The sequence below is a fragment of the Anastrepha obliqua genome, chromosome 6, assembly GCF_027943255.1.
Source record: "Anastrepha obliqua isolate idAnaObli1 chromosome 6, idAnaObli1_1.0, whole genome shotgun sequence".
NCBI lineage: Eukaryota > Metazoa > Arthropoda > Insecta > Diptera > Tephritidae > Anastrepha > Anastrepha obliqua.
The window spans coordinates 73,954,978-73,982,917 of NC_072897.1; the positions used below are offsets into that span (position 1 = coordinate 73,954,978).

Below are 27,940 nucleotides of genomic sequence, written 5' to 3' on the forward strand. Positions count from 1 at the left end.
AAAATATTGATTAGTTTTTTTTATAGCCGATTCAAAAAGCAAATTTTACATGGCCCACCCTGTATATAAGGCATGGTTGTATTGCGCATCCAAAAACATTAATACAATTAATATGTGTTGTACGTATACATGGAGAAACATATACTCATAAAATTAATTAATTAGTTTTAATAGGCTGACTTATCCTTAGTATATTGAGCTGCTCCCAACATAGTAAATGAAAAATCACCACCGTTCCGTTCCGTAATATCGTAGATCGTGTACGTGGGTAAACGAAAAATTTTGGATTGTTCCGTAAAAACGTGTCAGCTGATTGCTCTGTCACCACATAGTATAGTCCAACAGTACATTGCGAAGTCATTTACAAAATAAACTTAGAACAGTTTTAATTTTTATTAAAATAACTTAAAAACAAGGTTGAAGAATGTTAATTGTAGATAAATGAACTAGTTGCATTTGTTGAATTTTGGCTTTGGTTTATTATACATACAATGGAAAATTTTAACTGATAATGCGGATGTGTGTAAATGTATGCAAAATATGAACCGCACATTGTGTCGGTACAACCAAACACAAACCGATGTATTATGTAAATATGTAACCAAACGAAAACAGCTATTTTCTACGGGCACACGTTTTGCTCAATTTTGTGTATCTCACAGGCCACAGATAGCGTCGGTGAGTGCGGGCACCATTAGCGTACGAAACTACGATTTCGTATGAGATATTCTATAATCATCTTACTTGGGCCCTTTGTGCAGTTTATATGTGTACTATCGCCAACCTTAGCAGCTATTCTAACGTAAATGTCATTTGCTTTCTTCCTTTTTTTCTTTGTACAAAAAAATAGCCGTACTAATAAAAGCTAAGTATCACACGCGTTTTTATTTGGTATTTTTCAACTTAATTTTCTAGGGACATTTAACTTACATTCAGTATTTTGCCATTCACATATAGCTTGGAAGACGTGTATGAACATATATGGTTGTTTAATGAGAACTTTTGGTTCAAAAGGCACCAACTGTTAGGGAGTTTAGGAATTTCCTTGAAATTTAATGGCTAAGCAGTTTGTGTTTGAAGCTATAGCTGTAGCTATGTATGATATGAAATATAAATTGAAATACTTAAGAAAAGAATGTTGCTTACTCGTAAACAACTTTTTAAAACACTTGCTCATAAACCTTGTTGATTCTGTTGAACATCGTTTCCAACATGGGCAGTAATGTACTTTCGTACTTCTCATCAGCCATCTGACGAACCACTTTAAAAAGAAGTTGTTGGCAAAGTGGACACACGGATGTATACAAAACAAATCATTCTTATCTACGGCGCAAGAATTAACTGGGCGGATGCCATCACCTGTAATAAATCCGCCAAGATGGCGCATTCAGCAGAACATTTATGCGTAGAATACAATATGATATAAGCAATGAATTAACAAGTATAATTTAATTTAAAGAATCTTACACAATTCGCAGATTTTCTGGTTGCTATATTTACATGTTGCTGCAATTACTTACCGTTATGTAATAAATGAGGTAAAGAATCTTGTGGTTTTTTTTTTTTGCATTTGTAAATAGAGTATGTTTTCAACCATAAACTTATACTGTGTTGTTAATCAATTTAAAAATATTTGTAAGGTGAACGCAAACTTTATGGTATCGGTGGCATACAGTTGGTGTTTGTTGCGCGGTGAGTAACGCAATGGCTTTTGACAACAATCTTCCGTTTTACCTGTATAGACAAAATGGACCTAATATATCACGTCATTTCATCCGAGCTGCATTCGGCATGCTCTGATCAACAGTTGCCTTTTCGGTTTCTCAGCAGGAATGCCAAAAATGGGTTGTTGTTATTGTAGCAGCGTAAAATATCCCCATACCTCTGCGGAGAATGCTGTTCGAGTGACAATCCTCCGACTGTCATCGGAACTGACTACCAAAAGGGGTTGTTGTTGTTACAGCATTTTACTAGACCCTGCCAGTGCGGTGTAGTCACTGATCAGCATTGTCTAACTCATCTAACAGTAGGCCCAGGAAACGTATTGTTTCGAAAAGTTGGGTCCAGAGGGAGAGGGGTGTTTGGTGAGTGAGTTTGAGAGAGCATGTGAATAGGTGGTTAGTATCGTGCGGTAGGCCTCCACATGTCGGACATATATCGAGTATGTCAGAGTCCGTTCTATGACAATATCTAGACTTTTAGTAACCCTTGCAGACATTTGCTACAATCTGTGCCACCTCCCAGACGAGTAAGGAAATATATTTTCAACTACACCGACGAGATCCAGGACCAAACAAAACTGCAACTACTGGACCGGAGCCTTTCACCACCATCTTAAACTCCCGATCCCCAAATGCCATTATAGGTGGGACTCCACCTATTACAGACAAAGATATCGAGCTTCCTCGCAATACCCGCGTAACTTTGGCACTATTGCGGTCTGGATATTGCATTGTCAGGATACTTATCTAGAATCGACCCCGACATAATCAATATAAGTCCGGCATGTGAAGGTACACAGCACGACACTAAGCACCTATTTTAATTTAATTTTCATTGAAGTATGTTGAGTATAAGAAAAAACACGTGAGGGACTGCATATTTTATGAATTGAAGTGAAGTTTAGAATAAAATATGGTATAATGTGCCAAACTATAGTGAAGCTGGTGCATGCCTGTTTTTTGGGCAGTACTCTCTGAGAGCAGGAGTCTGGCTGTCTGTTGTGCCACGTTGCTTAGTGTATTTTCTTAAGCTGGAATCTGGTGCTGCAGACTATCATGCTTCGAGCGAAGTCGATCATCCTCTATAAGTTACCGGATGTTTCGTTGTGCAGGCTGAATTTTCCGACTGTGGGACCAAAAATTTTCTCCTTGCCCACCCTGACATTGAAGTCCAAGCACGATTTTTATAACGTGGCGGGGGCAGCGCTCATAGAATTGCATCTCGTCCTTCTCTTCCGTCGGGGCGTGGGCGCAAACGAGCAAGATGTTAAAAAATCGGGCTTTGATGCGGATTATTGCGAGACGCTCGTCCACCGGAGTGACCGACAGTACTTGACAACGAAGTCCATAGCATCTCTTGTATGGTGATGTCAACCAGCCGGGCAGAGCCACCTTCCCCATTAAGGTACCGGACATTTCAGGTGCATGACCTCAAATCGTAGTCCTTGTTTCGTTTGCAGGGGTCGTCATCAGTATAGGAAGTTCTCTTCCGAGGCTTTGGACATGTTTTCATTGGGGGGAATTTTTAAGTGGCGCGTCCCAAACCCAGCGCACAAGCAGCTATCCTGGGATGCTTCGCCTTCTCACGTTGGCTCACTACCGAACGGGAGTTCGGAAGCTACCTAGAGGATACTTGAGCTAATCCCGGATGTTGTGAGCTGCTTGAACCATATGTAGAAGAATCGTCCTGGCCCACTCCCAAGTGAATGGCGATCAGTAACTTTCCCCAATTGCGTGGACTTCTACATATGGAACCATCCTTCCAGGCAAATAATTGCAAAACAATGGATTGCAGCAAGTTATCGAGCGTGGAACTGCTCAACATCTCCACTAAATTTCATTAACCCTGGATCACTAAACATTCGTCAAATAGACTACGCACGCCTTCAACTTTGCAATTGTACATATTTTCGTCGCACCATGCCATTAACAGAGGTTTCATAAACAGTTAAATAAAAATAATATAATACTACTCTTAATTTACTCTCATTTGTTTGAAATAAAAAAAAAAGATATATAATAATATACATGTTTTTCATTTGAAGTCTGTGAAACAAAAGATTAGTCACAGAGCAACACTGATTTAAGTTTAGTGAACTAGAGTTAAATAAATCAATATATAATATAATATAATACTAAAACTGCTCATGCGGCATTACATCAAATTTAAAAGGGTTTAAACTAATAGGACTATGAATAAGTTCGTGCGGTTTTTTTTCGAAATTTGAAACTTTATTGACGTAAAATGGTTACAAATTTAATATTCAAAGTATTGTCCATCGCTTACTACTACTTTTTCCCATCTTTCTGGCAATTCACGGATTCCCTTTGTGAAAAATTTGGTCGGTTTTGCCGCAATCCACGAATCGATCCATTTTTTGACTTCATCGTAATTACGGAAGTGCTGGTCAGCCAGGCCATGTTGCATCGATCGGAAGAGATAGTAATCGGATGGCGCAAGGTCTGGACTATACGGCGGGTGGGGTAGGACATCCCATTTGAGCGTTTCTAAGTATGTTTTGACCACTTGTGCAACATGTGGCCGAGCATTGTCATGTTGCAAAATAACTTTGTCGTGTCTATCGGCGTATTGCGGCCGTTTTTCTCGCAGTGCTCGGCTCAAACGCATCAATTGTCGTCGGTAGACATCCCCCGTAATCGTTTCATTCGGTTTCAGTAGCTCATAATACACAACACCCAGCTGGTCCCACCAGATACACAGCATAACCTTCAGGCCATGAATATTCTGCGCCGACGTCGATGTAGAAGCATGGCCAGGGTTTCCATACGTTGCCCGACGTTTTGGATTGTCGTAATGGACCCACTTTTCATCGCCAGTCACAATTCTATGCAAAAAACCCTTTCTTTTGTGCCGTTGAAGCAGTTGTTCGCATGCCATAAAACGGCGTTCAACGTCTCTTGGCTTCAATTCATACGGCACCCAATGGCCTACCTTTCGGATCATTCCCATGGCTTTTAAACGTTTGGAAATGGTTGATTGATCAACTCCCAAAGTTTTTGCAACCTCTTCTTGCGTTTGAGCCGGATCTTGATCGAGCAATTCCTCCAATTCGGTATCCATGAACTTTGGCGGCGCACCCTCGCGTTCTTCGTCTTCCAAGCCAAAATCACCACTTTTAAAGCGTGCAAACCACTTCTGGCACGTTCGCTCAGCTAGAGCATGCTCACCATAAACTTCCACCAAGATACGATGACTTTCGGCTGCTTTTTTCTTCATATTAAAATAATGAAGAAGAATTCCCCGCAAAAACACATTATTTGGCACGAAATTCGACATTTTCAAGTGTGGTAAAAATATTGTTGTTTACGCTTCAAATAAAAAACTTATACTGACGTTTGTGCCTTACGACAGTAGCTCTCCAATGAATGTTTGGAAATGTGGATCGATGGAATAATAATCAAGTTACGCCCTCTGTTGTAAAACCGCAAGGAACTTATTCATAGTCCTATTATATAAATCGAAAGAAGGGCAATGTAAAATTTACTTTTATTTATCTTTGATTTGATTTAAGGCCCCCATTTGCCACTTATATATATATATATAATTGCCGCGTATACCCTTTTTGGGTGTTTGGCTGAGCTCCTCCTCCTATTTGTGGTGTGCGTCTCGATGTAGTTCCAGGAGGGATCTACAGTTTCAGGCCGACTCCGAACGGAAGATATTTTTATGAGGAGCTTTTTCATAGCAGAAATACAATCGGAGGTTTCCCATTGCCTCCCGATAGGCGACCGCTATTAGAAAAATGCTTTTCTTAATTTTGGTGTTTCACCACAAATGGAGAGACCTACATTCAGGCCGACTCCGAACGGCAGATATTTTTATGAGGACTTTTTCATAGCAGAAATTCAATCTGAGGTTTGCCATTGCCTGCCGAGGGGCGACCGCTATTAGAAAATGTTTTTCTTAATTTTGGTGTTTTCGAACCTAAGCTCTCTCTATGAGTTCTGAATGGTAGTCACGCACCAAGCCATTCGGCTATTTTGGAGTTTTCTATTTTTAAATGTGTCCCCAGCGTCGACACGATCACTTTACGGAAGCAAAGAATGCAAGAATGATATGTATGTAATAATATGTAAACTGCATTTTCTCCATCTTGAGTCTAATTTGATACTGTTATTGTTGTAACAGTATAAGGCATATGTCAATATATACTTAGTCTTGCCATGAATTCAGTGACAAATTTTACAATGCATACGACAAAGACAAATTCGCAGAATAAAAGTGCCGTTTTTTTTGTTGTTCGTATGCAGTGTCTACCTATAATTTATACTCAGTTTCGTGACAAATTTCGCTTGTTAACAATGGAGTGGGTAGATAAAGAAAATCGCATTGCAGTCATTGCATTACATATGTAAGTGTGGTAAAATTGCAAGTGAGATTTACGAATTGCAGAAACAACTTAATATTTTGATAATGTTTGTTAGCCGCCCGATCAATCTTTTTACCCAAACGTCTGAAGTGACAGATTCTGCGGAAGATTTTTGGACCTTTGCACGCTAGCGACGACGAATATCGCAGGCGATGGAACGTTGAGCTATATCAGCTTTACGACGACATAGACATAGCGCAACAAATAAAGGGCCAGCAGCTACGTTGGCTGGGTCATGTCGTCCGCATGGACACAAACGCTCCAACTCTGAAAGTATTCGATGCGGCACCAGCTGGTGGTAGCAGAGAAAGAGGAAGGCCTCCTCTGCATTGGAAAGATCAGGTGGAGGACTTGGCGTGTCCAACCGGCGCCGGTTAGCACGAGAAAAAAAAACGACTGGCGCGCTTGTGTTAAACTCGGCCAAAATCGAGTAAGCGGTTATCGCGCCATTTAAGAAGAAGCGACGGAAAGAAAAAGAAATGGTCGACCAGTAAAGCCATAAAAACTGTTCGAGAAAGAATTCGCCGAAATCATCTTAGAAAGCAAAATATCAAGTCTAAAGGAATGAATGTATCGACCAGATCCATGTCAAGACTAAGAAGAGATGATCTCCACATGAAAGACTTCCGACGCTCAACTGGTAATCTTTTGACAACGGGCTTGAAGATAATTAAATTCGATATACTTACTTTTCACTAGACAGGGCTAGTTTACTGGGGCGGCAGCCCTGGGTCGGGAAAAACCCCAGTCATTCCGGTAACGTAGAACCGGCTGCCAAGGGATTCGCACTGGCACAATATCTGGATATTGTAGCAGGTTAAAATCCTACCTATCCAAAATCGACCCCGATATACCAAACATATGTCAGGCATGTGAAGGCACCCCGCACGACACTAACCACCTTTTCACATGCCCCCTAAAACCGACAATCTAACACCCCTCTCCCTCTGGACTCATCCCGTCGAAACAGCATGTTTCCTGGTCCTACCCCTATATAAGCTAGACGAAGATGACAGGTGATATACCCGACACTGGCGGGGCTACTATTACTGTTAACAAACAAACAAACAATAATTAGATTCGATAGAGGTCAGCAGCTTCTTCGGCGGAACGCGGTCAACGGTCATGAAAATATTCTTTTCACAGATGAGATAATATTTACTGTTAAAGAAGTTTTTAATAAACAAAACGACAAAATCTATACAAAAACTTCTAAGGACACAAAAAATGTTGTTCCAAGGGTTCAGCGTGGCCACCATCCAGCCTCCGTCTTGTAAACGCGTTACATCTCTTCATATCTGCGAAGAAAGGGTTAAGACCGGGGCAAAAGTGTACCAGAACGATGGTACTGGACCAATTGAGCAGTACTCTCTTAAATGGAGAGAGTTGGATCATTCAGCAAGATTCCGATCCAGCCCATAAAAAAATCCACCCAGCAGTGGCTAAAAAACAGCTATATCAATATCCATGGAAACCGTGCGTGTTGCAATAGCTGAATGACCTAATCGTATGAAAATTAAAAATTGTTTTCTTTAATATTTACGTGACTAAATAAAATCTACTTCATTACAAAAAGTATTATGATTTCATATTTATAACGGGCTTAACTTGTAAAAGAACTTATGGCAGAACAAAGTATAGTAATATTTCGATCGCGATTTATTGACAGTATTTACAAGATTGTGCTTTTGTCAGTAAACTATTAAGTGCATGTCAGACGTTGGGGATTCTGCTGTTTCCGTGGCGCCGCAATCTTATGGCGGATTCTTATAGAACTCGACAAAAGAAAACGAAATGAAGGAGTAAAATTTTTTGATATCTCGCTTAGTTTTCGACGTTCAATATATATTTTGATATTTGGATAGCGATCCATTTTGATCGATTTCAAAATTTCTTGAAATTTTGCGACATGGATCACGCTCCATCCATATTCCATGCTAAAAATTTAATAAATATTTTTTTTTTTTTTTTTTTTTTTTTTTTTATTACAAACATAGATACAATATAAAATACATAACAATGTTTGTTGGCACTGCAACTAGTTACAGATAAACTAACGAGCAGTACAATTTTGGTGATCCAAAAATACTGTCAGTAATTATTGAATGTCTGACATGCGCCTAACAATGCTAAAGGGCAACTCCGTGTCGGATATATATCCTCGCCATTCCAGTAACATATGACCTAACTGCAAAAAGAATAGATTTACAGCTACGGTTAAATCACATAAGTGATGGCAATATATAAATTACATTTATGTACAAATAGGACTATTATTGGCTCCTAAAACAATTACTTTGCGTTTTGCTGAGCTTCTCCAAATGTAGTGCCTTACTATTTTATGAAGAATGCAGAACGGCTGTTGGTTCAAATGTGCCATTACTGTCAAGGGGTCGTCACTATAAGAAACAACTCGGTATATCAAATATTACATTTTTCATATCTACAGTCGGTTTCGAACTCTGTTATGGCCACCACCATAAAAAGAACCATGTGCAGTTAGAGTCTCACATTCAGTGCGTTTTGACAATTTCGGATACCTATAAAATCAATTGCTCAAAAAGTGCATAAGTGTTATCACCGTTCTCTGAACGATACATTTTATACATGTGGGCAAATATTGTCAAAGAAATGTGAGAACGAAAATTTAGATTTTCTAAACAATCGATTTGATATGACATTCTTTAACTGCATGTAATTTTATTTTGTATTTTAACTATATTTTGGAAATACTAGTCTTCACAAATTTAAGCACTTTTAAAGAAATAACAACGCTTACCATAATGCAGATTAACTAAAATTGATTCAAATTAATTAAAACCAAATTGTTGAATGGTTACTGAGCGTCGGCATAAATCGCTGTTGCAGTCACAACATTTTAAAACCTTGTACACCGAATTCCGAATACACCAATCTGAGCCAAACATCGACATTTTGATTATTCCTATGTACTGTAATTAACTTAAAAAACACAATTGCTTTCCCTAATTTTTTCAAACATCTTTTACTTTAGCACCACAACACAATTTAAATAATATCCCACGCCAAAAAATTTCAGAATTTTGACCATAGATGACTCCATAGATAACTAGATGTGAAACTTATTCATTTTGAGAGAGAGCGCGCCCATGAGGACGTTTCAAAACTTGGCAGCACTCACACATTATGGGATTTTGAACAGCTGATAGGCGAAATGGCAGACTGCCAGAAGAAACACGCCAAAAATAACAGACGAAAACAGTTCGTTTTTGCTTAATGGAGAAATGACGTGTTGAAATGTTTACAATTATTTGTCTTAAAATTAATTCAATTGAAATTTAAAAATTGAAGTGAGTTTGTAGAATCCAAAGCTCGTTATATCCTTTTCGACTTGTACGTTTAATTAGTCTTATGTACATAATGTAATTTTATTGAAAACTGTGTGTTGGTTTATGTAAATTTGTATATACGTAAATATTCTACGGTTGAAAAGCGTAGGTAAGGGAACTGAATTTGTGTTTGAGATATTTTACAAAAATTAAAGGTAATCTGCTTTAACTTATTCTGTTCGTTGTTTGAGAATTTTTTTTTTGTTACCCAATTTCTGTGTTATATTAAAAAATCGCAATAAGTCATGTTTTTAATTATAACTTATGTTTTACGCGTTCATTACTTTATTATTATTAAATTACTTTTGTATTTCAGTTTTAAATAATTTCATTTACATATAAAGTTTTAAATTTTTTGCTTATTTATGTACCTATTTCATACGGCATAGATAACTAGATGTCAAACTCTTTTTCTCGCGAGAGCGCTGAAAAATGTGCATTTTTTATAACATTTTCCAATATTGCCACATCGGTAGAAACATGAATTGGGTATTTTTTAACCAAAATTGGAAATTTTGCAGTTTCCACACCACCACTGAGGTATGCAAACGGCGCGTTACCGAAGTTATTTTTGGGTGCTCGGTTCCCTTGTAGGCCTATATCACCCATTTACAAATACATACAATAAAAATAAGGACAATCAGTGTTAAATACATTAATACCCAAAAATAGGATTTAAATGAAATGAAATGAATACAAAAGTAATAAAGACGAAAATCATAATTGCAAACTGAATGTAACACAAAAAGTTACCGAAGTTATTTTTGGGTGCTCGGTTCCCTTGTAGGCCTATATCACCCATATACAAATACATACAATAAAAATAATGACAATCAGTGTTAAATACATTAATATCCAAAAATGGGATTTAAATGAAATGAAATGAATACAAAAGTAATAAAGACGAAAATCATAATTGCAAACTGAATGTAACACAAAAAGTTACCGAAGTTATTTTTGGGTGCTCGGTTCCCTTGTAGGCCTATATCACCCATATACAAATACATACAATAAAAATAAGGACAATCAGTGTTAAATACATTAATATCCAAAAATGGGATTTAAATGAAATGAAATGAATACAAAAGTAATAAAGACGAAAATCATAATTGCAAACTGAATGTAACACAAAAAGTTACCGAAGTTATTTTTGGGTGCTCGGTTCCCTTGTAGGCCTATATCACCCATATACAAATACATACAATAAAAATAAGGGCAATCAGTGTTAAATACATTAATATCCAAAAATGGGATTTAAATGAAATGAAATGAATACAAAAGTAATAAAGACGAAAATCATAATTGCAAACTGAATGTAACACAAAAAGTTACCGAAGTTATTTTTGGGTGCTCGGTTCCCTTGTAGGCCTATATCACCCATTTACAAATACATACAATAAAAATAAGGACAATCAGTGTTAAATACATTAATACCCAAAAATAGGATTTAAATGAAATGAAATGAATACAAAAGTAATAAAGACGAAAATCATAATTGCAAACTGAATGTAACACAAAAAGTTACCGAAGTTATTTTTGGGTGCTCGGTTCCCTTGTAGGCCTATATCACCCATATACAAATACATACAATAAAAACAAGGACAATCAGTGTTAAATACATTAATACCCAAAAATGGGATTTAAATGAAATGAAATGAATACAAAAGTAATAAAGACGAAAATCATAATTGCAAACTGAATGTAACACAAAAAGTTACCGAAGTTATTTTTGGGTGCTCGGTTCCCTTGTAGGCCTATATCACCCATATACAAATACATACAATAAAAATAAGGATAATCAGTGTTAAATACATTAATATCCAAAAATGGGATTTAAATGAAATGAAATGAATACAAAAGTAATAAAGACGAAAATCATAATTGCAAACTGAATGTAACACAAAAAGTTACCGAAGTTATTTTTGGGTGCTCGGTTCCCTTGTAGGCCTATATCACCCATATACAAATACATACAATAAAAATAAGGACAATCAGTGTTAAATACATTAATATCCAAATATGGGATTTAAACGAAATGAAATGAATACAAAAGTAATAAAGACGAAAATCATAATTGCAAACTGAATGTAACACAAAAAGTTACCGAAGTTATTTTTGGGTGCTCGGTTCCCTTGTAGGCCTATATCACCCATATACAAATACATACAATAAAAATAAGGACAATCAGTGTTAAATACATTAATATCCAAAAATGGGATTTAAATGAAATGAAATGAATACAAAAGTAATAAAGACGAAAATCATAATTGCAAACTGAATGTAACACATAAAGTTACAGAAGTTATTTTTGGGTGCTCGGTTCCCTTGTAGGCCTATATCACCCATATACAAATACATACAATAAAAATAAGGACAATCAGTGTTAAATACATTAATACCGAAAAATGGGATTTAAATGAAATGAAATGAATACAAAAGTAATAAAGACGAAAATCATAATTGCAAACTGAATGTAACACAAAAATAACAAATTAAAGCAAAATATAAATATCGGTTAGCAAAAATAAAATCTCATTTTTTATAACTTAAAAAATAGTTAACAAAAATAGTTTGTAAAATATCACAAATTAAAGAGATCACAATTCAATCAATAATCTATGGTTTTGAAGCAAAGCAAAAAATATTTACATACATATATACATATTTACAAAAAACCAACACCCAGTCTTCAATAGAATTGTCTAAGCATACGTGCATATGTATAATAATTAAAAGTAGAAGCCGAGAGTGAATAAGAGGTTTTGTAAATATTCTAAAAACAAGTACTTTAATTTAATTTATTTCGTTTTAATTTAGCTTATATGAAAAGCGAAATTAGATTTTATACGCTTTATACTATTTTTCCAACTGTTTAAAAATCTTTTACATGTGCGAAACACACAGAATCTTTGTTTTGAAGTTGGGAGAGCTAAGCTTTCTATTATAAAATTTTAAAAGGAAAAAAATTCGGATTCTAACAAAAAAAGCTACAACTAAATCTCTGTCGCAATTATTACAACATAAAGAAGGTCTAACATTTTTCATTTTGTCATATAAAATTTGACCTATGCCTATCCTATGACAGGTTGAATCAAATTCTCCCTGAAAAATTACTTCTAACTCCTTTACGTAATCTAAAAATCCCTGTGGCGGCTTTAATAAGTTACACCCCTCAACCTGCCTCTGTTGAGTGAAATAAAATTCAGACGTAATGTCTGCATCTCTTAAAAATGGTAAGGGTTGGGTACATGCGTGTGTCTTAAATATTTTCAAATAAAAATAGCCGCAAAAATACGCATAAGCGTTTTCCTTAAGGAAATCAACTTCTAAATCTTCTAAATCAGAAATTTCTTCTCCTCGAAGGATATTAAAAGTGTGTTCTGGCCGTGGCATACCCTGAAATTCTTGCCAGGAGAGATCTCGAACTAAATGATCGTTGGACACGTTTTTTATTATCTGATGAGATCTCTCAACACAAAAATTTTCAGTTTGCGAGGCGGGCTCGCAATTACCGTTGACAACGATATTTGTGTATCGTAATCCCCAGGATTTTTTGAACAAATTGCAGAACATATATGGGGTAATCCTAGCACTTCTACCACCTCCTCTTCTAATTTGACCGAAGTAGTGTTCTAAATTATCCTGGCAAAGACGTCTGGTCTGCAAATTCCTAAAACCTTCGTTTGACAAAAATCGCCACAGGCGCTTCAAGCTACTTATGTTCAAAATCCAACCCTTAATGTAATTAAAAGAAGAAGTCATGTCAGACCCATGCTCATCTTCTAACCTAATACTTCTCAAAATTGCGACAGCCTCTTCTAAAAATTTAATTTGCTCTGGAGTTGATGAAAAGACTTTTTTTGTTGGCAAAATAGCATCTAAACTCGAACTATTAAATGTGTCGAACAGTTTATTTACAAACAATACATATTCCGCGGTGTTTAAAATTGTTGACGAGTGACAAAGCGATTTCCCTGAGGCATATGTGGCTAGCATCCCAGAAGCGACCGTATCACTCATAACCTGGGAGGCTAGCTTTACGCTCATTTTTTGGAAACAATTTGGAAAAATATGTGCATCAGAAAGTTTTGGAGCACAACGAACCGGATTCTGGGAATCTTTGTTATAAAAGTGCACAATATCGCTCCAACTTATTGACCGGGATGCAAAACTGACCTTGTTTTTAGGATTCCCTAAACAGTTCCTAGTACTCTTTAATAGATGTGGAGAATCGAAAAAAAGAAGACATCCTTGCCATTTACTTGAAAATATGGGCGTTCTTCGGAAACTCCTAAAATTCTCGCCAAATATATGAAGTTAGATCCCTGATCACAAACAAAATGACAAGGTGTGAGACTAATATTTTGTAGTTGGGTAATGGCCTCAAAAATATATTTCTTAGCAACATCCCTTTTACATGAGCCATGGACAATAAAATATGATAATGGATGGGTCCAAGGTACTCCACCTATGCCTTGAACCATAAGAGTCATATCACTATTCCCTATTCTACATGTTCGATTCTCGTCACCGTAATCCTCAACTCCTATAATCTTATCATATTTGGCGACATATTGCATATGACTCTTAAGTGCCATTTCGTCACATAAGACAGACACGAATTTTTGATCCTGTGTGAAACCCCGACTTCTTAACTCTAAACATTTTAAAGAACTACTACTAGAACCGGGGTCATGGGGCCACTCCGAAACGAACTCGTAGAGAGTTTTCTCTTCAGGGAATCTAAGGGTGCGTGCATGTCAGAGATGCGATAAGCGATAAGAGCGAAGCGTAGAAAATTAATGCATGTATTTTAATAGAAGTGTGCATGTCGGAGCAGCGCGCTAACTCACTCTTCGCTCGCTATCATCGATAAGAGCGTAGAAATTGGAGGTTAGTAATTTCTTCGCTATTATCGATGATGGACACAGAAGATTTTATAAGTGCAGTATTTTTAAAACCTGCAATTTGGGATCAAAAAGATCCAAATCACCACAACAAGTTCATTTTGGATAAATTGTGGCAAGAGATATCCAAACAATTCAATACAACAAGTAAGTGCAATAATATGTTTCGCCCTACAACAGTTTAGTTTAATGCAATATTTCTAGGTATTGAAGTCCAGTTTTGAGTCAAATGGTGCTCAATTCCTCCTCTATCAATAATTATATTATGCAGTAAGCAAATGCACTTAATTATAACGTCAGCTAAGGTTGGGTTGGTTTGAATGGCTGTAGCTAAAATTCTAAATTTTAAACTATTATAGAGATGGTGAAATTCTCCGAGTTCTAGTCTTGCTTGGTTTATAGGATGCGTCGAAAACTGACGATTTTCCCTTACAGTATTATGTAGATGATAATATGCAGTAGTAGGCGTCAACAACAACATATTTTCTTCCTCTGAATCACTCATTATTATAAATATTATAGCTCTTCACTTTTCAAAACTTAAATTGCAAATGCAACTAACGCTCTTACCGCCGCTCTGTTTTATACACCACACAAAACTAAAGCTCGACGCTATGCTTTTGTCGCTGCTCTTATCGACGCTCTTATCGCTTATCGCATCTCTGACATGCACGCACCCTAAGAAGCGACTTTAAGTGCCTATCAGCTACTGGAGACAGAAAATATACACCTAAAGCCAAAGTTTTGAAATAGTTGTCATATCTACGACCATTGGGTTGGCGATTACAGTTTTTTAAACTATTTTCAACTATTCTACTAACTTGAGGAGGAAGATTTCGACGTAAACTCTGACTTTGCTGAAAACTCTTCTCCTTATCGGACATTTCTTTTTCTAATTTTTTTAATTTTTTTGAAACTTCTGCTAACTGATTTTTTAAGTAGGAAATATATCTGCCTTTCTCTTCTAAAATTGTCTTCAGCTTGGAATTTTCCCTTTTCAATTTCTGTTCACTATCTACAACAGACGTTAAACATAAGTTTGTCTGATTTCCTCTTTCACAAAAATTTTCGCCCAAATTTTTTCTACTAAAATCCCTTATTTCCCCCTGAGCCTCTTCTGCAACTGATGCAAGTAAAAATAAATTGTTAGATTCACCGCATGAATCCATGCGGTCTTCTAACGATTGTGGCAAAAAATCATCCGTTCCTAATTCGATTATCGATTTAGGACTCGCAATATCATATTTAAAACTGGGTGTTGGTAAATATGATTTACTTAAGAGGTTACTATCGGGAATTGCGTCAGGTATCAATTTATTTTTCAACTTCATTTCATTGGAGAAATGGGCCTCGCAGGCGTAAAGATATTTAGACTTTCTTTTCCCTGCACCCAAGCGATCAAGCCAAATAGCATATCTAGGTAAGAGTAAATAAAATCCCTAGTACTTATAACCAAAACTTAATGCCTCTAATTTGGGGTTAATGAGTTTAACTTTTAACTACATTATATTGAAATGCAAATAATAAAGCCTTTAACTCTACTCTAAATGCTAGTTTTTGCTACTTATTATAAAGGGAAGGTCCTCAGTTTTCTCCCGAGGCAATAACAGAAATGAGTAGTTTACTACATTTATAAGTACCTGAGCTTACTTGCAAAGAGACACATACATATAAATAGCTATGACACGATTACACAAAAGTACTTATAAATCTACTTTAAAAAGCTCTACTAAAAGTGTATTGTCATAACTCACCTGGCACCGTCTTTCTCCTGACTTGGAAAATTGAAAATCCGTTGAGCCCCGACGCATCCCCGAACACACCTATTCTTAATTTTTGGCATTTTATTGCTGAAAAATAAGTATTACAATATAATATATTATAATGAAATATTAATACCGCACTAACTTCAATATTTACCTTGTTTAATTTTATTTTCCACTGCTTTTTCAACACAATTTTTGCACACACATAGAATTGGTGTTAGTTTTCCACCAACGTAAAAACGAACTGTTTTCGTCAGTTATTTTTGGCGCGTTTTTTCTGGCAGCCCGCCAATTTCGCCATCAGCTGTTCAAACTCCCATAATGTGTGAGTGCTGCCAAGTTGTGAAACAAGTTAATGGGCGCGCTCTCTCTCAAAATTAAAGAGTTTCACATCTAGTTATCTATGTCATACGGATTGTGCTATTGGGCAACCGCACACTAAATACTAACCTCAATGGTGGATGACTAGATGTGAAACTCTTTTTCTCGTGAGAGCTCTGAAAAATGTGCATTTTTTATAACATTTTCCAATATTGCCACACCGGTAGAAACATGAATTGGGTATTTTTGAACCAAAGGTCTGGAATTTTTAGTTTCCACACCACCATTGAGGTTAGTATTTAGTGTGCGGTTGCCCTATAGCCTTATATCACTCGTAAACACCTACATATACTAAAAATAAGCATAATCCGTATGAAATAGGTACATAAATAAGCAAAAAATTTAAAAATTTATATGTAAATGGAATTATTTAAAACTGAAATACAAAAGCAATTTAATAATAATAAAGTAATTAACGCGAAAAACATAAGTTATAATTAAAAACATGACTAATTGCGATTTTTTAATATAACACAGAAATTGGGTAACAAAAAAAAAATTCTCAAACAACGAACAGAATAAGTTAAAGCAGATTACCTCTAATTTTTGTAAAATATCTCAAACACAAACTCAGTTCCCTTACCTACGCTTTTCAACCGTAGAATATTTACGTATATACAAATTTACATAAACCAACACACAGTTTTCAATAAAATTACATTATGTACATAAGACTAATTAAACGTACAAGTCGAAAAGGATATAACGAGCTTTGGATTCTACAAACTCACTTCAATTTTTAAATTTCAATTGAATTAATTTTAAGACAAATAATTATAAACATTTCAACCCGTCATTTTTCCATTAAGCAAAAACGAACTGTTTTCGTCTGTTATTTTTGGCGCGTTTTTTCTGGCAGTCTGCCATTTCGCCTATCAAAATCCCATAATGTGTGAGTGCTGCCAAGTTTTGAAACGTCCTCATGGGCGCGCTCTCTCTCAAAATGAATAAGTTTCACATCTAGTTATCTACAACAGGGCTTCTTAAACTGTGGGTCGCGATCCCCTGGGGGGTCGCGAGACTACTGAAAGGAGGTCGCAAAGATCTGATACTTTTCAATCATTATAAATAAAATTTTAATATTATATTAGTATACACAAAAATCATACAAAATACTATTGTAGTTTTATTATAACTATTTTTTGAAAAAAGTGTCAATGCAAAACTGTTATGTAGGGCCTATAAATGAAAATATGGAAGTAGCATTTAAAATAATAAATACAACGCGCTCCTCGATTTTCAGTTGAACGTTCGACATTGATGTCTGGCCGCCGGTGTCAGTGTTTGCAAGATACAGTGAGGTGCAAAAATGGAACATAAATAACATAAGTTACGTTCAGTATCATATCTACGCAAACAAGCTTGTTTATTTGAATCCAATTGTACATGTATTATATAATTAGTGTGTAAGCTTTCAAATGAGCCCATAACGGTTAAAATCTAACAACAACAACTACTCATTGGAAGAGCTGAAAATAAAAACACAAATGTTCCAATTATGCACCGCTTATTTATTTATAAAAAAAGTACAAAAAACAAATTATTTTAATATTTCGTCCAAAGCCCTTCGATTTTTTTAATGCCTTTATACGGTTTGGCATACTTTCTGTATATTTAGCCACAGTTTGTGGCGAAATGGAGTACCACACATCCTGGACTCGCTCCCAGACTTCATTCATCCCTTTTGGCGGGTTTTTATAGTGCACGAGCTTTTGTTTTACGAGAATCCACAAATTCTCAATGGGGTTCATATGCGGGTTTTGTGCTGGCCACTGCATAACCGAAAATTTTTGGGACTTCAGCCAGTTTATTTTTTCTATTGAATAAATATATATATAGTTTTATATCATTCTATTTATTGTGTTTAATTACGACCGATATCCTGTCAACGTTTCCAATTATATATATGTGAAATGAATGGGTACGTATTCATTAATCCTTATATTATTTACATTGAAAAATAGTGCGATATTACATCTACATCTACGGTTAATATATATTTCATTATATGGAGGAGGGGGTCGTTTAAAATTTCCTAAGCTTGAAGGGGGTCGCTATATAAAAAAGTTTAAGAAGCCCTGATCAACAAGGTGGATTTATCAAGGTGACAGCATTTACCCAGCTGAATTTTTCGCCGTAGGTATGGCTTACGTCAAAATGATATGCTTTGTTTGTATGTATTGGTATGTTTACATTCGTATATTTACATTTGATTACTGATTTTGACGTGATGCTTGGACCAAACGCAACAACAAATACATGTAGGGTTTTACTTATATGTGTTTGCTGTCACCTGTAATAAATTCGCCTTGGTTATCTATGTGTGAAACTGTTTCATTTTGAGAGAGAGCGCTGAAAAAAGTGCATTTTTTATAACATGCGTCAGTAATGCCACATCGGAAGAAACTTTGAATGGGTATTTTTTTAACAAAACATGGGAATTTTTACTGCCGTTGAGGTTAGTATGTAGCAGACGGTTGCCCAGTAGCCTTATATTACCCGTATACACCTACATATAATAAAAACAAGCACAATCAGTATAAAATACATAAATAAGCTAAAAGATCAAAAATATTTATGTGCAATCATTCAAAATTGATATACAAATGCTATATAATAATAATAAAGTAATGAACTCGAAGCTGCATAAATAAATACATAAAATATTGCAATTTTTAATGTAAGAATAAAGCTAAAACAGGTAACCTTTAACATCTTATTACCTATAAATAGTTAAGTATGTTTGCAAAATATTTCAAAATCAAATTCAATTCTTTTACCTACGCTTTTTAACCATAAAATACTTACATATATACGAATTACAGTCATAAACCAACACAAAGTTCTCAATAAAATTACATGTATATAAAATGTATTCATATATGTACACAAGATGAATTAAACGTAGAAGCTGAAAAGGCTATAAAAAGCGTTTTAAAACTCTACAAACTCCCTTCAATTTTAATTGTAGTTAAGTATGTTTGCAAAATATTTCAAAATCAAATTCAATTCTTTTACCTACGCTTTTTAACCATAAAATACTTACATATATACGAATTACAGTCATAAACCAACACAAAGTTCTCAATAAAATTACATGTATATAAAATGTATTCATATATGTACACAAGATGAATTAAACGTAGAAGCTGAAAAGGCTATAAAAAGCGTTTTAAAATTCTACAAACTCCCTTCAATTTTAATTAATATGTTTCAAGTTAATTAATTTTAAGACAAATAATTATAAACATATCAATCGCGTAAGTTCTCAATTAACCCTTTCCCGATATTGTTGCCATATGGCAACAGTAAACTCTAAAAGGCCGTTAACACTGTCTTGTAAAAAATATCAACTTTTTTGTTACATATTTTCAAAAATTGAAGTTTAATGGTTAAACAGAAATAAAATAAATAATAACCGCCCATTATATATCGGTAATACAACATTTTTAAAGAAAGCCTTCTGGCATATAGCACTTCACTCTGATATTTGTATTTTGCATTTTAAGATTTTTGAGCCATTTTTGGCAAATGTTTTGAACAATTTTTGAATAAAGTATATAGAAAAATGTTCAATCTCTCATTTGGCATATAAATATTTTTTCGCTCGCAGCTTTAAGAGCTGTGCTAATTTTTAAAACTAAGCTTGTTGCCATATGACAACAAATTTCTCGTAAGGTGTTAACTTGCATTAGATTGCAGAAGAAGTTTATTTGCGATTGAAACAAATACAAAACATTTGTTGCCATATGGGAACATTAAAAAAAAGCACTTAACAAAAAAAAAAAAAATTATTTGTATTGTTATTGGTCCTAAAATAAATACTCAGACAAAAGTTTGGATTTTTTGGATGGCGCAATAAAAAGATGTAGCGAGAGGGTTAAGCAAAAACGAACTGTTTTCGTTAGTTATTTTTGGCGTGTTTTCTTTGGCAGCCCGCCATTTCGCTATCAGCTGTTCAAGATCCCATAATGTGTGAATGCTGCCAAGTTTTGAAACAAGCTCATGGGCGCGCTCTCTCTCAAAATGAAAGAGTTTCTCATCTTATTATCAAAGGCCATGACACGCGCCAAAAATGACTGACGAAAGCAGTTCGTTTTTGCTTAATGGACAAATTTCGCGATTGAAATGTTTATACTTATTTGTCTTAAAACTCATTTAATTGAAAGGTAATAATTTAATTTAAAGGGAGTTTATAGAAGTTTCCAAACCTTTTTATATCCCTTCCGGCTTCTACTAATAAGAATTTTATTGAAAACTGCGTGTTGGTTTTGTCTGTAAATTTGTATACGAGTATACGAGTATATGTAAGTATTTTATGGTTAAAAAGCGTAGGTAATATTACGTTTCCACCAAAAGCAAACACCGTGTTTGCAGGAGTTGTGTTTGGGAGAACTGTCAACTGTTTCCACCGAAAGTTTGGGAGAAACTGTGTTTGAACTGTCTTTTGTTGACATTGTGAAATGAGAATTATAAAAATTGATAAAATTATAAAATGGTGCATAAAATTCAATTTGTTATGTTGATTTTATCATTTTATTTTAAAATAATTGATAGTGAGTTGGTCACATATTATTTAAAAAAAAGGTTAAGGGAAAATAAAATAATTTTAAGCGTTGCTGCCAATTTAATGCGTTCGCAAAGTGTATGGTCTTTGGTATGGTAAACAGATTTATGATACATTATTTGTGTATAATGTACATGTATATTTTAGGATGTATTTAGATGTAAATACAAATAAAATTACATACATATATAAATAAAAGAAATACCTGTTATACTATCCGCAACGAGTTGATTCAGTATTCCTGAGGAAAGATTGTAGATTTATTTGGCTTATTTGACTTATTTTATATTTTGCGCGCACCACTTAACGATTACCACAAGAAAAATATTAAAAAAAAAAAAAAAAAATAATTGGGGGCGACCGCTATTAGAAAAATGTTTTTATTAATTTTGCTTTCACCGAGATTCGAACCAACGACCTCTCTGTGAATTCCGAATGGTGATCTAGCACCAACGCACTCGGCTACGGCGGCCGTCAATCAAATGTCATATTGACAAATTGCAATCATTGTTGCCATATTTCGATAAGAATGCAATAATAAATGAGGAAAATGAGCAACATTGCCACCACTTAATAATTAAATTAGACGCAAACCCAACAAAACACGCTTTGAAAAGTGGGTTTAGGTATGGAGTTGTGTTTTAATTTTGTATGGGATTTGACAGGTGTTTTGTTTCGTGTTTGCGCTAAGAACACGATAGCGGCTGCGGTGGAAACTTAGTATAAGAGAATAGAGTTTGAAATATTTTGCAAACATAGTTATGGTAAATACTTTAAGATTATAAAAAATTAAAAGTATCTCTTTTAGCTTTATTCTTACATAAAAAATTGCAATATTTTATGTATTTATTTATACATTTTCGAGTTCAGTACTGTATTATTATCAAATAGCATTTGTATCTCAATTTTGAATAATTTCATTCAAATATTTTTGATTTTTTAGCTTATTTATGTATTTTATACTGATTGTGCTTATTTTTATTATATGTAGGTGTAAGTATACGGGTGATATAAGGTTACTGGGCAACCGCGCGCTATATACTAACCTCAATGGCCGTTTAGAAACTAAAATTCCTATTTTTTGTTTAAAAACTGCCCATTCCAAGTTTCCTCCGGGATTGTATTACTGTCGAATGTTATAAAAAATGCACATTTTTCAGCGCACTCACGAGAAAAGAGTTTCGCATGTAGTCATCATGTGTATTCTTTATAAGAACTAGCAGTAATTCCACAGCGAAAGGAACATTAAATTTCTACTTTTTAAACAAAAATTAAAAGTTTTCAGTTTCCACAACACCACTGATGCTAGTATTAAGTGCGTAGTTGCTCAGTAGGCTTATATCACCCGTATATATCCACATATAATAAAAATAAGGACAATCAGCATAAATTACATAAATAAGCAAAAAATACAAAAATTGCCGTTGCAGGTAAATTATTCGAATTTGATTACCAAAAGTAATAAAATTATATAAGTAATAAAGTAATGAACACGAAAATCAGATGCATAAAGAAATACATAAAATATTGCAATTCTTCAATACAACATAAAAAGTCGATAACAAAACAAGAAATTGTTCAACAACGAACAAAGTAAGGTAAAGCAGACAATCTTTAATTTCTTATTATCTAGTTAAGAAAGGTATGTTTGCAATATATCTGGAACTCAAATGCGGTTCCCCTATACACGCTTCTAAACAATAAAATATTTACAGATACACAAATTCACCTAACATGCATAAACTAACATACAGTTTTAAATAGAATTACATGCATGTAAGTGTATTTATATATCTACACAAGACGAATCAAAAGTAGAAGGCGAAAAGGATATAAAAAGCTTTGCAGAAATCTAAAACCCGGATTTAATTTGAATTATTACGTTTCAATTGAATATAGTTTAAACCAAATATGTAAATATAAACATTTAAATCACTACATGTTTTCATTACCACAAAAACGAACACCTTTCGTCAGTTATCTTTGGTGGCTTACTTCTGGCAACCCGCCATTTTCGCCATCAGCTGCTTAACAGCCCAGGAGTGGCAGTTAGTGCCCATTTACAGAGAACGTTAAATATAGAGAATTCTCACGAGCTACGAATAGTGTGAATTGTCAAAAATGAAGTGAAACCGCGAACACTATTTCACCTCGCTCAACTCGAAGGCGGGGAAGTTCTTAACAGACCTGATTACAGTGAATTATGTACAAGTACATTGGCTCTGCTCAGTTTTTGGTTTCTGTATGAAATCAAATTGACAAATGCCGACGGCATTTTGCAAGGCATTTGCTTGTGCATTTTTATGTTCCCTTGATAAACGAAAATTTATTCAATTTATATTTTCAAACAAATACAACCAAATAAAGATTTAAAATCCAAGATTTAAAATCAAAGTAACTTTAATGCACACATTTTGTTGTGTGCGTTTTAGTAAATTTGATGAAAATTTTTACTAATTTTTCGAGTCGAAATTAATTTTAGACAAAAATTCAAAGAGCATATTGGTATATTGATGAATATATGTATATGTATATCAATATATGTATATATACATATATTTTGTTAGTTATATTTGTGCAAAAGTTCAATTGCATCTTCAATTCTTATAGTGTTAGAAATGTATGTATGTGCATACGCACTGCAGCAACAATGACCTACCTCACGACGCATTGCCTTATCATATTTATGTGCATTTGAATATGCATTTTTTGGTCGTGTGCCAAACGAAAGTTTTTTAAATTTACCTATGTATATTACAGGGAATAAATCATATATGTATGCATTTTATAGATAGTACCAAACTTTGAAATTTAAAATAAATAAAATAAAACTTCAAAGAAACGTATTTGCATACATATGTATATGGGACAACTAAGTTCTATTGCATCTTTAATAAATATAGTGTTGCACGCATATGTATGCACTGAAGCAACATGACCTACCTCACGAGCATCGCCTTATCATATTTCATGCAATAATTAGGGAGTAAATATTAGAATGATCGAATTCCTGCAAATGCTAAAACAACTTCTTCTGCATATGCATCGACATGTGCATGTGCGTATATGCACACTTGATCCCTCCCTAACTATACCTATCTATATATATCAATTGATCAAATCAAAAAATTCTGTATACAAAACGCTTCATTACCAGGCACACAGGAAGATGGCATATGCAAATATAAATATGTGAATTGAATTCAAGCAAATCAATGCTTATTAATATACACATATGCATGTACATACAACCACACACACGGGGCACTCACTTTATTTCTCAAAATGCGTATGTCGTTCAAAGCTAAAATTCTATGCCTAGCGACTACAAGAACAAAATGCAGTCTTAGGCGCAGGCGTAGCGGCCATCATTCTAGTTGACATAGCGCTGAACAGTCGCGGCGGCGCCGAACAGTTTCAACTATTGTACTGTGCAACAAAAACTCATCATCAAAAAATTCATTGATAAATTCGAGCTCATAGTTCTAAGAGCAAGTACTTTCATTCATAAAACGAGCCGCCCATATGCCAATTTTCTCGACAATTCGAAAATAGTCAATATTGGAATATTTCGCGTAGAATTATTTGCCAATATTTGATAAATCTTCGATTTTTGTCAAGTCGAGTGCCCGCGGCTTCGTACATATGTATGCATCAATATATGTACGTACATATGTGTATATATACAATGCTGTGCCTATGAATGTGCGCAGCGCCTATGAGTGCGCGCTGGATTTCTTGAGAAGTCTACCGTTTTATTTTGAGCTGTCGCTAGTGAGCATACATACACACAGCATATACATATGCGCAAATGTATATAAATTCACAAATTTACATTTGCATATGCCATCTTCCTGTGCGCCTGGTAATGAAGCGTTTTCTATAGAGGATTTGTATTCAGTTGAAGGGATTCAACAAAGTTTTACAGACACCAGACAGACAGACTAACTACATATGTATATAATTTTGGATGATTTGGAAAAATTCAAACATATAGGTCATATTAAAAAGCTACCTAACATTCTTTGCTTCTAATCACCAAGAAATTCTTATCGACTGCTGCTAAATTTACATAATTCAGTCCCTCACTGTTAATTTTTGTTGAAAAATGTGGATATGGTGAAATTGTCTTCGCGAGACGAGTACCCCCCGAAATTCCATACGTTCCTGTCATTGAGACTTCTCTATACATTAACGTTCTCTGCCATTTACACACGGAAACATTTGGAAGGGAAACATTTTGTTCGGGTGAAGGACGGCCGCGGAAGAGAGAAGGGAATTTGTCTCCTGTACTGGCGACACGCTTTGATCTTCTTATTCGTATTTCCTATCTTGAAGCAATTTTTGACAGTTGCTTCATTTGTTTTCTTCTTTTGTGGGAGAAAGTTCTTAGTTATGTGTTGGTTTTCAATCAAACGGAAGATAAAAACGATGGCAAACATCCGAACGCTGCTTGGGAAATGCACGATTATTTTTGCTAGTAAAGTATATTAGGTATAATTTAAAATAGTTATGGGACATGTTTATGTTGATTTCTAATTTTTCCCTGCATTTCTAGATACTCAAGTTAATTATTTACATATGAAGTATTTTTAATTTAATTGTTTTTATTTAAGTATAAGAATTTATAAACATATTTGAATAAAAAAAAAAAACAACAAATTATTTATTATTTAACCAGTTTGTATTTTTCATTCATATATTTAAGAAACTGTTGTCGAACGCTTTCTGCTTTACATGTAAGCGCGTGCTAGAATACATCTGAACCAGACGATGCTAAAGTATTAAATGTCGAAATGTTGCCGAAAACAATTTTGCCCGTGTGGCCGCGAATGAGACATGAAAAGAGAATTTCCAGTGTCTCCCTTCCAGATGTCTCCGGGCGCGCTCTCACACACATATAAGCTGCGGAACATGCATGCTTGAGCGTCATTTGGGGCTATTATTAATAACTAAATAAGTTATTATCTATTTTAAGGTATGTTCACATATGCAGTAATTAACAATAAATCCACAAAATTAATCTACACATTCACATATTCCAAATTACCTGTAAAATTGACAACCCTCTGTCAATTCTGCTTTGAAAGGTGTGTCTTCATAGAAATTCTTTTGGTGGAATATTTTGGAATTTTTGGTTTGTTTAAATTTTATTAACGATATGAAGAAAAGACAAGGAGAAGGAATAACTAATTTAATTGCGCGATTGGCTACTAGTAATAAATGATTGGAGGAAATACGTAAATGACGTTTAACGAGGTTTCAAAGGTATGGCAGCAATACCCATGCAAAATTCGATATTACATTTTAAAATAAGTAATAAGAGGACGAAGTGTTTATTGACACACGCTTTTTTTGTTATATGAATGCATAATTAATAATATCTAACAAAATTTGTATTAGAATAATGTCTAATTTTATTTATTAGTTTTTACTTTGACTTTCTCTTAACATTCGTATAAATAATTATCCATAACACTGAAAACACAGAGTTGTATGTAGAAAACTAATGTAGGATTTTTTTTCTAATCTTAGATTTCGGGAGAGAAATTTTGTATCGGTCGCTTTTAATTACGGATTGGGGTCAGGCACAAAAAATCAAATAATCTTTTTATATGTGAACCTATTATTATCAGTGTAAATTGTAAGGATTTCATAATGGGGCCTTCGCGTCCGTTGAGGCAACGCATTTGACTGTCGTGACGAGTTACACCGGACTTACACACGGAGACATCTGGAAGGGAGACACTGCAAATTTTCTTTTCATGTCTCATTCGCGGCCACACGGGCAGAATTGTTTTCGGCAACATTTTGACGTTTACTACTTTAGCATCTCGATATAACGAATATGAAGGGAACCGGAAAATTTTTCGTTACATCTATTTATTCGCTGTAGGTACTTATTAGTAAATCCTTGGTAAAACGAAATTTAAAGAAATCTGAAATAAAATTCGTTATAAATACTGCTTTTACCTGTTTACATCAAAATAATGATAAAACTGTACTGAAGTGAGGTGGATATAAAAAATAAAAAGTTATAAATATTTCGATTAGATTTTATTAAAATAATTGGTTATTTTTTTGTTCTGTTTCTGTTCAAAATCGAAAGTAACAAAATTATCATTATAATTATCAATTATCGTTCATCCAAATTGAAATGGTTTTTAACGACAAGCCATTTTTCGCTGTCTTGAACATAATCATTTGTGGTCAAAATATTTGGAATGCCGACAAAGCCACATGCCGCAAAACAGGTAACAATCGTTGCTTGTTTTACGTTTTCCCATGCTTTATGGGCCACTCTGATGCCTTGTAGAACGTTGATATTACTTTTACACCCCTCTTCCATATCATTGATTAAAATTTTGACCACCTCTTTGCGATAGAATTGCTTGAAATTTTTAATTATTCCCAGATCTAGAGGGTGCAGTTTCGATGTTGCGTTTGGCGGCAGAAATTGTAATTTAATAGATTTCAGTGATGTAGGGTTTTTGTGCGCCATGCAGTTATCAACGAGCAATAACACTTTGCGATTAGCCTTAGTCATTTCGTTGTAAAATTTTTCTAAGTAATCCAACCATATTTCAGTACTCATCCAAGCTTTTTTGTTACACTTTTTAAAGCATTTTGGATTAGGCGATTTTCCGATTAAAAGCAATTTTCTTTCTCAGTGCCAGAACTATTTACCGTAAATACAATTCAGACTCTTGCCTTGCAATAAGTGGCATTGTTCGATCTGGTGCGCATTTAAAAAATAGCTTAGTTTCGTCTGCATTAAAAATATTGTGGGGCTGATATTCTGCAAACAGACATGGTATAAACGTTTTCCAGTCAGAACA

The 27,940-nt window shown here is 34.6% G+C and overlaps 2 protein-coding genes across 2 annotated transcripts in view; both read right to left on the reverse strand.

Moving 5' to 3' along the window:
- Positions 1 to 9,230, reverse strand: part of LOC129249781 (ADP-ribosylation factor-like protein 4C) — a 95,625-nt gene extending 86,395 nt beyond the window's left edge. Inside the window, exon 1 of the mRNA XM_054889412.1 lies at positions 8,892 to 9,230. The gene's annotated coding sequence lies outside the window, so the exon portion shown is untranslated. The remainder of the gene's footprint in view (positions 1 to 8,891) is intronic.
- Positions 9,231 to 13,694: 4,464 nt separating this feature from the next.
- On the reverse strand, positions 13,695 to 15,718 carry LOC129250729 (uncharacterized). Its single transcript, XM_054890328.1, has 2 exons — positions 15,063 to 15,718; positions 13,695 to 14,223 (listed from the first exon to the last, which is right to left on the reverse strand). Exons 1-2 carry the CDS (start codon positions 15,716 to 15,718, stop codon positions 13,695 to 13,697), a joined length of 1,185 nt encoding a protein of 394 aa, XP_054746303.1.
- Positions 15,719 to 27,940: the final 12,222 nt, after the last annotated feature.